This window comes from Rhincodon typus, chromosome 7 (assembly GCF_021869965.1).
Source record: "Rhincodon typus isolate 14 chromosome 7, sRhiTyp1.1, whole genome shotgun sequence".
Lineage (NCBI taxonomy): Eukaryota > Metazoa > Chordata > Chondrichthyes > Orectolobiformes > Rhincodontidae > Rhincodon > Rhincodon typus.
Genome location: NC_063338.1, coordinates 42,761,409 through 42,776,319, shown reverse-complemented (window position 1 = coordinate 42,776,319; position 14,911 = coordinate 42,761,409). Strand labels below are relative to the sequence as shown.

The 14,911-nt window shown below is 40.3% G+C and overlaps 1 protein-coding gene across 1 annotated transcript in view; it reads left to right on the top strand.

Annotated features, from left to right (window-relative positions):
- Positions 1-531: 531 nt before the first annotated feature.
- The window catches only part of LOC109928996 (juxtaposed with another zinc finger protein 1), a 103,090-nt gene continuing 88,710 nt past the window's right edge, over positions 532-14,911 (top strand). The window contains exon 1 of the mRNA XM_020528888.2: positions 532-1,482. Coding sequence (XP_020384477.1) covers positions 1,368-1,482 — 115 coding nt within the window. The 5' untranslated portion in view covers positions 532-1,367. The remainder of the gene's footprint in view (positions 1,483-14,911) is intronic.

Here is a 14,911-nt window from a genome sequence, read left to right as displayed (position 1 = left end):
ATGCTGTAAAGCAGGAACAAAAACAAAGTTGCTGAGGAAGGGTCACTGGACCTGAAATGTTAATTCTGTTTTTTCCTTCACAGATGCTGCCAGACCTGCTGAGCTTTTCCAGCAACTTTGGTTTTGTAATGACTGAATAATCTGTTTGTGTTGCTCATCCAACAAAACATTATCTAAATTTGTAGACACAATGTAGTTAAATATATTCTTGTACATGTTATCACAAAGGGTTCTCATTTTCTAATGGGAAAAGGGTGATGTCATGCTATTGCATCGATTCCAGACCATGCAGGAATGTACCTTTGAAACAGTTACAATGACATCATAGCATGTGACATTCCGGTATAAAGGCCTTGCCTGCAGTCATTCAGTGAAATGGAATCAGAGTAGAATAGTTTTTTTGGTTGTATAAATTTATGAGGTGTGTGTATTGCTGGTTAGGTCAGAATTTATGGCCATTTCTAATCGTCCTGGAGAAGATGGTGCTGAGCTGCCTTCTTGAACTGCTCCACTTTATGAGGTTGGAGAGACACTAACGGTGCTTTTTGGATGAAGTAATATCTTAAAAGGGTAGAACCTGATCTATATATATGTCTCTGATATTATAGCAATGTAAGTGGTTAGTGTTGTTAATAACCTAAATACACCTGTTTCAACAAGGGCCTGATCTCTCGAGAAGTACTCAGACCAAACCATACTGGCAGTGTTGTTTTACCTCAACCATGTCAAATCTCACCGGGATTTGTAGCCAAACGCGTAACAGTAATGGCTCACAGATGACTGAAAACGAAGTTACTGAAGTGTTTCAAGAGCAATAGAAGATTGGAAAAGCACGGAAACTTAGTGGAGCGGATTTCAGTTTCATATCTGAATGGTCGCCAAAAGTATGATGCGGAGGAGAAGATACCGCCCAGCGTTGTGTACGATAGCTATTGTCAAGTTTGGTTAGAGACAAAAACAAAAGCTGCAGATGCTGGAATCCAAGGTAGACGATCAGGAGGCTGGAAGAACACAGCTAGCCAGACAGCATCTGGAGGATGGGAGCAGTCAACGTTTCGGGGTATTACCCTTCTTGAGGACTTTGGTGCATGGAGGTTTGCAGAAGTTGCCTCCTGGTTGAGCATCTGCGGAGCCACATGCTTGTATTGGTCACGTGAGCAGCGGAGCCAGCCTCAATGAAATGAAGGCGGTTTTTTGGCAGCTGCCGCCGCTGGCTCTGCCGCTTCTCTGAGAACATGAAGGTGCAGGAGTGAAGGGCGAGCCCGGGGCTACGGCCGCTGTGCATGTGGCTGACTCGGCAGCGCTTGGTGTGAGTGGGCCGGGGGAAGCCGAGCCCTGCCTTGCCCAGGCGCGGTTTTTATTTTACCATGACAGCGTTAGCCGCCGCCTCCTTCTTCTCCAACATTTGCAATTTCGGCGGATGCGGCCTCACCTTTAACACCCTGGCTGAACTTATCGAGCACATCGAGGACACTCACATAGGTAGGTGCCCGCCGGCCCGCTAGTCCTGCTCACCGCTGCATGCTGAGCTGTCAGAGCCGGACCCGACTGGGCTCGAGTGGTCCAGGCCTGGCCCATGGGCTCGGCTGGGAGGAGAGCCGAATGTATCGGCCTCCTCTCTCCACACATCACTGACAGTTCACTGAGGGGTAACGGTGCAGCTTGCAGCATCGGCCCGGACTTGGGAAGCTGGAGAGGAGAGACTGCATCTCCGAGGACCGTATGTTGCTCACCTGATGATGGGCACAGGCAGGAGAGGGAGCGGGGAGAAGGCACACACTTTTAGTAGGATTTGTTGGCATCCTCAGACAGCGTGCCAATGAGTTTGCTGTAAGTCTGTCAGCATTATAAACGAAGCACAGTTAGCTTTTCTCATAGTTTGTATTTGGCAGCAAACGCAGGCTGGCTTTGGTTTTCATTATACAAACTTAGTTTTACCTTTTGATGATGGTCAGCAATTTGGTAGTTAACTTAAAACAGTTCTTGAAATACAAAAATAAGTTAATACCATCTTTTTTTCTAGCTGAAATCACAATAAGAATAACTGTCAGTAGTCTACTGATTAACCATGCAGGCTGTCCTGTGGTATAATATTGTTTTGGTATCATAAAGTTAATAGACAACATAAAAGTAATATGTCACTCATCATTACAAATGTGAACTTGGTGGTGGCAGCACGTCAACAGACGTTAGCTGCTTTTGTGATTTATATTTATGCTTCTGCAGTTTGTGTGGTGACCTGATGAATATTTTTTTTAAACACTACGGATTTTCATAAGTTGATTCATAACTTTTAACAATGTTTGTAAGGTAATGCTTTTGTGATAGTATAATAATGTGTTTATTTATAGGTAAATGTTTATTTCCTGATTGTAAATTCAGTTTGGGTTTTTCAGATTTTCTTTTTAGTTTTTCTTGTATGCAGCTTCAGTTAATTGCTTTCTTCAAGTTTGAAGGTTTGCACAAAACATATATTTTTGAATTTGTATGTAAGAAAATGCTATGGTTGTTGTATTGCCTGGAACCTAATTTTGAAGTCAGCTACTTCGGATAGATAAAATACACATACATGGTTGTTAAGATGCTATGCAGAATAAATTTGTGTGGTTTCAATTCGCTTTGATCTTTGTCCAGGACAAGAGTACGGTCTTTGGATATAATCAGGTACAAATTAGTAGTAGTAGTCTTTCTTAAGTTTGTAAGGATCATTGGAGAATGTGACCAAAGGTTGTTCTGCTGGATTGGATTGGGGTGGAGGGGAGGCGGTGTGTGCAGTGGTACTTTTCAAAAACTAGAATTAAAGGTAAATGCACTTGGTCTGCAAGGAAAGGAAATTTTGTTAATGTGCATGTAATCTATTTTACCTTTTATGTTGAGACGTTTGCTACCACTGGCTGCCTAAGTAGCCAAAATGTGCTCTTCACTCTCTGAGCAGAATAACTTATTTCCTTTCCATAAGATGCTTAAAAAAGGAAGGTTATAATTTTGTATTTCTGTGCAGCTCAAAAGCATGAACTTACCCACAGTATTATTCATCATTAATGAGCGAGGCAGTAATTAGTTCCTAGGTTGGTTGTATAACACTGTGAAACAGCATTGGTGTTGAGTGAACCACTGCTGTGCACAGGGGAGCACTTCCAGATATGATTCCTGTATGTATAGCAGTCATTAGAGAGATTGTATCTTCTTCCTCACCTAGCCATTAATTGTGGTAGATTTTTGTGGAAGGGATATAAATTATTTAGAAATTACCAATTGTTTACCATTTGGGAGGAGAAAAGTGGCAGTCATATGCTATGAAAATTTATTTTAATGAACCTGTTGTTCATTTTTTAAAAATCTCTTGGAGAATTGCTTACGATGTTTTAACTTTGTGTTCCTGTATCTTAATGTTTGGAACTCGAGGGAATTTCCTTGTGTCATACACTCAGTTTTAATTTGACCATATAAATAGCACTTTTATTGCGCAGAGCTGATTTGTAAACTGTATTGCTCACTCATGCACATGAACACTTGAATCTTAAGTAGCGCCTGCATTGTATTTTTGGAACCTAGTATGTTTGGCTAAGTTGTAAAAGGATATCGGAGTAGTGATGGTGAATTTTAATTTTTTTTTTATAGCAAAGAAAGATGCCTCTCGGTATAATGCAGATTGTGATTACACTTACACGTGAATCCTGAAATTTTTGGTAATTCTCCAAATGTGTATATAATGAAGGCACCTATGCATATTACATGACCAAGAAATTGTTTCATTATTCAAACGGTTAAGATTCCAGTAGAAATGAGTTTATTTCATTATAATGTTTCCAGTTCTATCATAATTATTGACTTGATTTAAAGCTTTATTTTTGTTTCTTTCAGCTGCCATTGAGATTATTTTACTTTACCTCATTCATTTTATCATAATATATCTGGAAATACTTTTCTTGTCAACTCTTCTCTCCAATTTCTGTGTTCAAATTTCATAATGTCTCTAGCTATGTAAACATACTACTGTAATTACATACTCCTGCCAGGGGTGGTGCTATAATATCTCAGCTATCATCAGAAAAAAGCTGATGCTGCACCCAACTTTACTTCCCAAATTTTCCTTTTTAAAACACTTGGTGGCTGTAGTTTTATATAAAAGTATTGTGGGGGAAAAAATGAGGACAATGTATGATTTTAAAGAGAAGATTTGAGTAAAACTGTATGCCTTGGTTCAATTATCCTCTTGGTTCAATTATCCTCCATCCCTGTACACCTTAAGATTGTACTTGGTCTTTTTTAATATATTTTAAAGTTTTGGTAATGGTCCACACTTTTTTAATATTTTTATGCCAGTATTTCGTTTTGCAACATTTTAATGAGGAATAAATGACTGTTTGTTTAAAATTTTGGTTGTTATTTTGATCTACCAAATGAAACACTCCATTTTCAGAAAATGGTTTTGTCTTCGTTATTGGAGATCCTATATTGGACTAGAATTTACAATCATCCAGTTGTACTGTCCATAATCTTAGGTACAAATTCCACCACAATGTCAAGTGAGGGTAAGCATGCCTGTAAAGCCAAACTGAAGTTCCTAGCTAAAATGTGTAGATCAACTGTGACCTTTTGCAAAAAACTGCATCTTGCAATCTGATTCACCATTCAAGTATATTGAATAGTGTGACATTCGTGCACTTGCATGGTAAAATGTACATTAAGGCTTGTCCATTTCTGTCTAAATCTTTTTAATGATAGTCTTAAAGTCTGGCAGTGGAAAATAACTGTTAATTGTACAGAGTTCAATTACTTCAATGTTTAGCTGTTGTTGATTTAGATTCTGTGGTGTTGTTTTCCCAGAAGTGTTATGACACAGAAAGATGTCATTCAGCCAATTGTGTCTGCATCAGCTCTACAAATGAGCCTCATGGCTTGGTGCCATTCTCTTGCATTTTCCCCATACTCTTGCACATTGATTCCATTTAAATGGAATCAATGCCCTCTTGAATGCCCCATTTTTGAACCGACCCGTCACTACACTTTCAGGCAGTGCATTCAAGACCCTAATCAGCCATTGAGTGAAAATGTTTTCTTGCATTATATTTTCTGCATTCACAAATCATTTAAACCTGGTGCTGTCTTTGTTCTCAGTCCTTTTTACCATAAATGGTTTCTCCTTTAGCTACTCTTTCTAGCCACTCTAATTTTGAAAACTTTTCTATCAGATCTCTTCTTAGCCATCCAGAACAGTCCCAACCTTTCCAATCTATCCACATAACTGGTTCCAAGGATGAGAAACATCAGTTATGTGAATCTCTTCTGTATTCTTTCCTTTCATGTGCTTTCTATATTGTGGCACCCAGAACTATCCCTAGTAAAGAGACCTGGGGTGTAGGTGTGTAGTTCCTTGAAGGTGGAGTCACAGGTAGACAAGGTGGTGAAGAAGGCATTTGACACACTTGCCTTCATTGGGCAGAACACTGAGTAAAGGAGTGAGCTATCATGCTGTCCTGTACAGCCACAATGGTGAGGCTACTTTTAGAATACTGCGTACAATTCTGGTCACCCTTCTGTAAGAAATATGTTGAGAGGGTGCAGAAAAGATTTACAACAATCTTGCTTTGACTGTAAGGTTTGTGTTACACTGAATAATATGCTGAATAGACATTTTTTTTCCTAGAGCATCTGAGGCTGAGGTGTAAACTTATAGAAGTTTATAAAATCATGAGGGGCATGGATAGGGTCAGTAGCCAAGCTCCCTTTCCTAGGGTGGGGGAATCCAAAACTAAAGGGCATAGGTTTAATGTGAGAGGGGAAAGATTTGAAAAGGACTCAAGGGGGTAACTTTTTCATGCAGAAGGTGATGTGTGTATGGAACGAGCTGCCAGAGGAAGTAGTGAAGGTGGGTACAATCAACATTTAAAAGGCATCTAAATGGGTACATGATTAGGAAGGGTTTAGAGGGATATGGGCCCAAATGCTAGCAAATGGGACTAGGTCAGATTGGGATGTCTGGTTGCCACGGACTAGTTGGACCAAAGGGTCTGTTTTGCTGCTGTATGATTCTGTGACTACTCCACCTGAGGTCAAATGGGTGTCTTATACGAGTTTATCATTAACTCCATACTCTTGTACTGTATGTCCCTATTAAGGAAGCCCAGATTATTGACTGCTTTCTCCATTTTGGCCTGCTGCTTTTAATGACTTGTGCAAATATGGACCCACTTCCCTCTGCTCATTCACTCCCTTTACAACTGCACCCCCAAAATATTAACTTCTGTTTCATCTCTCATTAAGTGTTGTGATATTTAGAGTTTGTCTCCGTCATAGCAAAATGCATCACCTTACACTTTGCATTAATGTTCAGTGTTGTAGTTTAATAAGGTGCTTTGTTGTTTTCCCTGTTCCATAGAATCCAAAGTTTCTCTCAAGAATACTGTTGCTGTTTTGATGTCTTACATGCAGCAACTACCACTAAGGTGTCTCATAGTAATTGCAAAGGTCAGCTTAATTAATGGTGAATGGCATTTGTTCATTGGCTGAAATTTGCTTCTCATAATGAAAATGTTCAAAGTATGAACTGCAAAATATTTATTGGTGCTGAGATTTATTCCAGTCCAGCATTTTACTCCAATTATTTGGAATTGGAAGTATACTTTTCTTAGTTTGACAACACCAAATTATGGCTATGGTAAGTATTCAGGAAAACTAGTGAATTTCAAGACGGCATTAATCGTCTCTCTGAATGGGTCTGAGTGTCAAATCAAATTTATGAAGTGTCAGGTGTTGCAGTTTGGTAGAAAGAATGGGGATGCTACAAACTAAGGCCCCCTTGTGGCACAGTGGTAGTGTCCCTACCCCTGGAGCAGGAGGCTTCGGTTCACATACCACCTGCTCCAGAGGTGTGTAATAACATCTCTGAACAAATTGATTAGAAAAATGGGATGCTACAAATTGCTTAGGGCTGGGAATTCATGATGAGGCCTGTTTTGGAATAATGTGTCCAGTTATAGAAAGGATACAGATAAGCGGATAGGGTTCAGAAGAGATATACCAGGATATTCCTGTGTATGGAAGGTTTGAGTTAAAAAAAGGTGGATAGGTGGAGACTTTTTTCACTGGAGCGTAGGAGGTTGAGAGGTGACTTTATAGAAGTTTATAAAATAATGAGGGGTATAGATCAAGTTAATGGTAGGGATTTCAAGACGAGAGGGCATATTTTTAAGGTGAGAGGAGAGAGATTTAAAAAGGACATGAGGGACAAATTTTTTTAGAGGGTGGTTTGTGTGTGGAATGAACGTCCAGAGGAAGTGGTGGATGTGGGTACAATTACAATATTTAAAAGACCTTTGGATAAGTACATGAATAGAAAAGGTTTGGAGGGATATAGGCCAGGAGTGGGCAGGTGGGACTAGTTTAGTTTGGGATTATGTTCAGCATGAACTGGTTGGACCGAAGGGTCTGTTTCCGGGCTGTAAGACTCTATGATTCTATGGACCTAGGGCTACAGATGCATAAATGTTTAAAAGGCAAGCAAAGAGTTGGGATTCACTTCAGAAGGTTCAAGTTAGAAAGCCTCAATTTTTGCTAAGCTTGTGCAGAACCTTGGTTAAACCTTGGAGTACTGAATGTAGTTCTGGTCTTCATATTACAGAAATTACCTTCATACATTGGAGGAAATGTGAAAAAAAAATTCACGCTGATCAAGCCATAACTGAGAATAGAAGGCTGAGGGGTCATCTGGATATCTTTAAAGCTATGAAAGTGTTTAGATAAGACAGATGTGAAGAAAATGTTCATCTTGTGGGAGGATATCAAAGCTAGGAATCTGAAAGATAAGAGAGTCATTAGTAAATTCAGTAAGAACATCAGGAAACTTTGTTTTACCTGAAGAGTGGTAAATTGAGAAGTTGAAAAATGTCCTGATTGTTTTCCTTGGAGCGGAAAGGATTAAGATGATCTAATGGAGATTTTCAGGATGAGGGATTTTGAAAACTTGCCTTTGGTGGGAGTATCAGTAGCTATAACTGCCATTGGTTTTAAAATGTTTAACAAAAAAATCTAGGGGAGGAGAAATGATTTCACTCATGCGATGTGAATTGGAATGCTCTACTTAAAGGTAGTGAAACTAATTTCTTCAATAAGGGAGTTGAGCAGGTATTTGAAGGTTACAGACGACAAGAAGAGGGAATATGAGATTAAACATGGCTGTTGTTTTGAAAGTTCGGCAACATTACAGTGGACTGAATGATATCACTGAGCTGCAAATTTCTGTGGAACTCTCTGGTGTAAGGCTCACGTGGAGTATAAATGTTGACTTTGGCTTCTTAGCCTATTTCTGTAAGATCTATTCAACTTGTTTGCATTTCATAGTAACGTGGATTAAATTTATCTGAGATTTGCATCTGTTAATAGCTTCCTTGAAATTTTACTTAAGCTTTCACCTGTCCCTCAGAAGGTTTGGTTTGAGTGTTTGCTTAGAGCAGTGGCTCAGTTTTCTCTATCTTGCAATAAACCAGTAATGGTTATTTGGTCAAATGATAAAATGACTGTCTTCAATAGGATTTATTTGAATGTTTTTCGTTTTAAGAAAATTGTGAATTAATTTCACAAGCATTACTTTTTTAATCAGCTGAGAAAAGAAATATGGCAGATGTATTGATTATCCATTTGGTTTTTTTTAATATTGACAACTTCCATTTTATGTAGCATGTTTTTAAGTTATAAAATGTCCCAAATACTTTGCAAAAGCTATTGATAAGACCAAACTATAGAAGATGATTGCTATTTTTTTTAAAAAAAAAAACAACATCCTGGATAACAGAAATGGTAAGGTTTTGGATGGGAGTTCCAGAGCTTTATGGTGAAGACATAGCTGCTGTTTATGTACCGATTTAAACTTGATGTATAAAACCCCTGAATTGAGTGTATGCAGATATTCAAAAGTTTAAAGGGCTGAAGGAGGCTAAGTAGATGGCAAGGAGATGAAACCATGGACTGATTTTAAAAACAAGGTTAAGGATTCTAACATTAACACTGGCTCCCATTGCAACAAGGTTGATGAGCAATGTGCCTCCGAATTTTATTTTTGTAATATAGCTATTTCGTTTAAGTGCTTGAATCTCTTAACTTTGGCTTTATAACATAACTTTATCATAAGACTGTAAGAAATAGGAACAGGAGTGGGCCATTTGGCCCCTTGAGTCTGCTCCACCATTCGATAGGATCATGGCTGATTTGACATTCCTCACATCCACTTTCCTACATTTTCACCGTCATCCTTGATTCCCTGACTGATCAAAAATCTATCTATTTATCTGTTTCAGCCCTGTGTTTATTATGTGATGGCTTAGAGGGGCTGACTTTTGTGTGGCAACTTTTTTGGGTAGTGGGCATGCAGCTTGGATAAAATCTTTTGTTAATAAGATTTGAAATGAGTTAAGATATGAGCAGCTGAGTTTTGGATAAATGGGGGATAATGTAGGGTGGAGGATAGGAGAGTGACCAGAAGAATATTGAAATTGTCGCAAGTAGATGTCAGAAAGGCATGAATTGAGTGGGCTTAAAACAGTTGCCAGATATTAATATAAATACTTAAAACTCAAAACTAATAGTGCTGTTTATATGTGAGTTGAATTTCATGGTGTAGCGTGTACCAATTTTTGTCAAAATCTTGATTACAAAACATAATCTAAATGTGTATGCTTTTAATAGTAATTTTCCCATGATATTCTGATTTTGAAATTGTGATTTCAACAGACGTAATTGTAGAAAAAATAAGTCGGAAGGTAAATCGCCAGCTAATGAGAGACTGACTTGCTAGAAAAAAAAATTACTTTTTCGGAATTTTTATCTAGTCCTCAAGACTTTATTGTTAATCGCACTTTCTCCAACATCCAGCTTTTTCAAGTAAGCAATTGGGAATTAGTGCAAATAATTTTCAGGTTGTCAGAGTTCTAGAAGTCATTGTTGCTGGTGTTTAATTGAAAGTTGACCTCTCCCACAATTTATAGGTAATGTTGGCAAGAGTGTATAAATGAAGACGACGAACGGGGCAATACTTTGGTAAACATTATAGCTGTTAAATAACCATTTGAAACTATGTATAATGTGCATACCTTGAGACTTGAATTACAGATGGCAGAATGAGAAAGGCTTTCATAATGGAAGCATGTTTCTCACCATTGGTTGGGAGTCTGTGTGAAAAGATTCCAAAAAGCTGGATTTTGGAGACCGTGCAGTTAACAATAAATAAAATCTTGTGAGGACTAGATAAACATTCCAATTAGTCACTTTTTTTTTTGTTTTTTCTGGAATCCTAGTAAATGAGTCTCTTGTTAGTTGCTGATTTTTAAATCATTTTTAGAAGCAAGAAAATTACGGCACAGGAACAGGCCCTTTGGCCCTCCAAGCCTGCACTGACATGCTGTCTGTCACAACTAAAACCCTCTATTCCCATTCTATTTGAGTATTTGTCAAGACGGCCTTTAAAAATCACTATAGTATCTGCTTCCGCTACCTCCCCCGGCAGCGAGTTCTAGGCACCCACCACCCTCTGTGTTTTTTAAAAACAAAACTTGCCTCGTGCATCACCTTTTTAAACCTTGCCCCTCACACCTTAAACCCATGGCCCCTGGTAACTGACCCTTCCACCCTGGGGAAAAAGCTTCTGACTGTCCACTCTGTCCATGCCCTTCATAATCTTGTAGACATCTATCAGGTCGCCCCTCAACCTCCATTGTTCCAGTGAGAACAACCCAAGTTTCTGCAACCTCTCCTCCATAGCTAATGCCCTCCATACCAGGCAACATCCTGGTAAATCCTTTCTGTACCCTCTCCAAAGCCGCCACATCCTTCTGGTAGTGTGGCGACCAGAATTGAACGTGTTGTTCCAAATGCGGCCTAACTAAGGTTCTATAAAACTCCAACATTACCTGCCAATTTTTAAACTCCATGCCTTGGCCGATGAAGGCAAGCATGCCATATGCCTTGTTGACTACCTTCTCCAGCTGCGTTGTAACTTTCAGTGACCTGTGTACCTGTACACCCAGATCCCTCCACCTATCAGTACTCTTAAGGCTTCTGCCATTTACTGTATATTTTCCATCTGGATTAGACCTTCTGAAATGCATTATCTCACATTTTACTAGATTAAACTCCTTCTGCCATCTCACTGCCCAAGTCACCAACCGATCTATATCCAGCTGTACCCTCTTAAGGTCCTCATCGCTATCTGCATTTCCACCAAACCTTGTGTCACTGACAAACTTCCTAATCAGACCAGTTACATTTTCCTCCAAATCAAATATAAATATTACAAACAGAAAAGGTCTCAACACTGATCCCTGAGGAACGCCACTAGTCACAGCCTTCCATTCAGAAACATCCTTCCACTGCTACCCTCTGTCTCCTATGACCGAGCCAGTTTTTTATCCATCTTGCAAGCTCACCTCTGACTCCATGCGACTCTACCTTCTGTATCAGCCTGCCATGAGGGACCTTGTCAAAGGCCTTACTGAAGGCCATGTAGACAACATCTGCTGCCCTACCCTCATCAATCATCTTCATCACTTCCTCAAAACTCAGCCAAGTTAGTGAGACACGACCTCCCCTTCACAAAACCACGTTGCTTCTTGCTAATACACCCACTGATTTCCAGGTGGGAGTAAATCCTGTCTCAAAATCCTCTGCAATAATTTCCTTGCCACTGATGTAAGCCTCACCGGCCTATAATTAGCTGGATTGTCCTTGCCATCCTTCTTAAAAGAACAACATTGGCTATTCTCCAATCCTCTGGGACCTCCCCTGGAGCCAGTGAGGATTCAAAGGTTTCCCTCAATGCCCCAGCAATTTCCTCCCTTGCCTCTCTCAGTATTCTGGGGTATATCCCATCAGGCACTGGGGACAGTCTACCTTGATGTTTTTCAAGACCCCCAATATCTCCTCCCTTTTGATCTCAACATGACCCAAACTATCTACACACCCTTCCCCAGACTCATCATCCACCAAGTCCTTCTCTATGGTGAATACTGATGCAAAGTACTCATTTAATACCTCACCTAGTTCCTCTGGCTCCACACACAAATTCCCTTCCCTGTCATTGAATGGGCCAACCCTCTGCCTGGCTACCCTCTTGCTCTTTATATATGTATAAAAAGCCTTGGGATATTACTTAATCCTGTGGGCCAATGACCTTTCATGACCTTTTTTTTTTTTTTTTTTCTAGCCCTCGTGACTCCTTCTTTTGACTTTCCTTGTATTCCCCCCTTGCTTCATGTCTTTCTAGCCTCCTAGCTTGATAAATGCTTCCTTTTTTTTTTTGATTAGGCTCACAATCTCATTATCCAAGGTTCCCTAAACTTGCCATACTTATCCTTTGTCCTTACAGGCATCGTGAATTCCCAGCAACTTACACTTGAAAGCCCCCGGCATACCATATGTTGATTTTGCCCTCAAACATCTGCCTCTAAAATACATTCTTCAGTTCCTGCCTAATATTGTTGTAATTAGCCTTCCCCCAATTTAGCACCTTCACCTGACAACTACGTCTTTCTTTATCCATCAGTACCTTTTTACAGCTTACTGAATTGTGATCACTGTTCCTGAACTGCTCCCCTACTGAGATGTCAACCACCTGGCCAGGCTCATTCTCCAATACTAGGTCCAGTACGGCCCCTCTCCTAGTTGGGCTATCTACATACTGTTTCAAGAAGCCCTCCTAGATGCTCCGTACAAACTCTGCCCCATCTGAGCCCCAAGCACTAAGTGAGCCCCAGTCAATATATGGGAAACTAAAATCACCCATGACAGCAACCTTGTTACTTTTATGTTATGCCAAAATCTGCCTACATATCTGTTCTTCTATCTCCCGCTGGCTGTTGGGAGGCCTATTGTAAACCCCAAACATTGTGATTGCACCCTTCCTGTTCCTGAGCTGTACCCATATTGCCTCGCTGTATGAGCCATCCAAGGTGTCCTCCCTCAGTACAGCTGTGATAGACTCCTTAACTAATAGAGCAACTCCCCCACCCCTTTTATATCCCCCTCTATCCTGCCTGAAACATCCGTATCCTGGAATGTTAAGCTGCCAGTCCTGTTCCTCCCTTAACCAAGTCTCTGTAATAGCAACAACAACATAGTTCCAAGCTCTAAGTTCATCTGCCTTACCTGTTACATTTCTCGCATTGAAACAGATGCACTTCAGTCCACCAGACCTGCTTTTGTTTCGCAACCACACCCTGCCTGCTCTTCCTGTCACTTGATGACAGCTCCTCTGCAAGCCACCTTCTGGAAGCACTGACTGCACTGATGCAGATCTTCCCCACGTCAGCCAATCAGCGTCACCACTGTGCTGCCCTCTTAATCTCACTAAATGAGGTAATTTACAAACTGTATTATGAGCCACATTTATGTTTTTAAATTTTTGCCATTGACAGAATTAGATATTTTTAATCAATGAACCCAGACCTTTTGGCCCAGAGTTTGGGATGCTACCACTGTACCTGATGATATTGCCAGATGATCTCCCATCAAAGTACTAACCAGACCTGTGTGGGTTTAGCTTACGAGATCGGGTGTTTTTGGACAAGCATGGCCGAAACGCTAGTTTTATAAGATGTTCCAAAAGATTTAGATACCTGTATAATTCCCGGCCTTTTATCTTAATTGCTCACCTTGTATAAATTAGGGCACGGAATACATGCCATAGCGCATCCCTTCTGTCATTTATGTGCTTTATTCAAATGAAAATTCTTGAACTTGAGCACTTCAGTTCAGTGTTTCAGGTTGTGAAGAAAATTTTAGACAAGATCTTTTTGTACTAGTGGCTAACGTGGACAAGCTAGATGAGGGAAGGATAGACTTGGCTGAGAAAAGAAAAGGGAATCATAATGTGGAGGCAGTTTGGAATTCAGTTAGGCTAAAGCTAATTATAAATAGAAGCTGGTTAAAGTTAGTCGTAAGTAAAGCTAAACTAGGAACACTGAACAAATGCTTATAAATGTGTATCAAGATTTGCTCAAGTTTTGTCAGTGACCACTGAGTTTCTGAGAGGGTAACAGTGTGGGCCATATTTGTGTAGTGCATGGGGCAATCTGGGTGAGGATTGAATATGAAAGTCAAATAACCGTGGGTATAGATGAGTTGTATGTTTGTAGCTCTTATGAACTGCTGCCCTCTGTAATGCTGTATCCATTTACTATTTTCGTCCATCTTCTTTACTACTTTGCTTTTATGTCTGCCACCCCTTTTATAGTCAATGTGTTTTTAGTCTAAATTTCAAATTTAGGATGCAGGCAATAGATTCCTCTGAATTAAACAGAGGGTGATGATGCAAGGCTGGACAGAGAAGATGCATCTGCCTGTGACTGACTGTGTATTTGTAAGAATAACTGCTGCACGATCCTTGTGGAGACACAGTTCCATCTTCATACTGAGTATATATGTTGTGTGGCGCTACTGCTATGCTAAATGGAGTAGACCTAGAAATTGTCCAGCAACTCCAGAGTGGGCATTCAGACACTGCAGGCCATCAGCAGCGGCAGAATTATGTTAAACTACAGTCTGGAATCTCATCGCGAACATATTGACATCCTGTTAAGCTGAGGAATCAACTTTGGTTCCTTTAACAGCACAGGAGGACATGCCAGAAGCAGCACCAGACATAACCAAATGTGAGATGCCAGCCTGGTTAAGCTCAAACAGATGAATACCTACATGCCAGATAGCACAAGATACATGGGATGGACAGAGGTAAGAAGTCCCACAAGCGCTGGATCGGATCTAAGCTTTGCAGCGCTGCCAAATCCAGACATGAATAGTGGTCGAAAGTTGAAACAACAGGTGGCGTCATAAGAGGTGGGCATGGGGGAGCCCAGGACATCAGTAAAGAAGACCGGCCCAAAGTATTTACATTCATCTTCAGCTAGAGGTGCCATGTGGG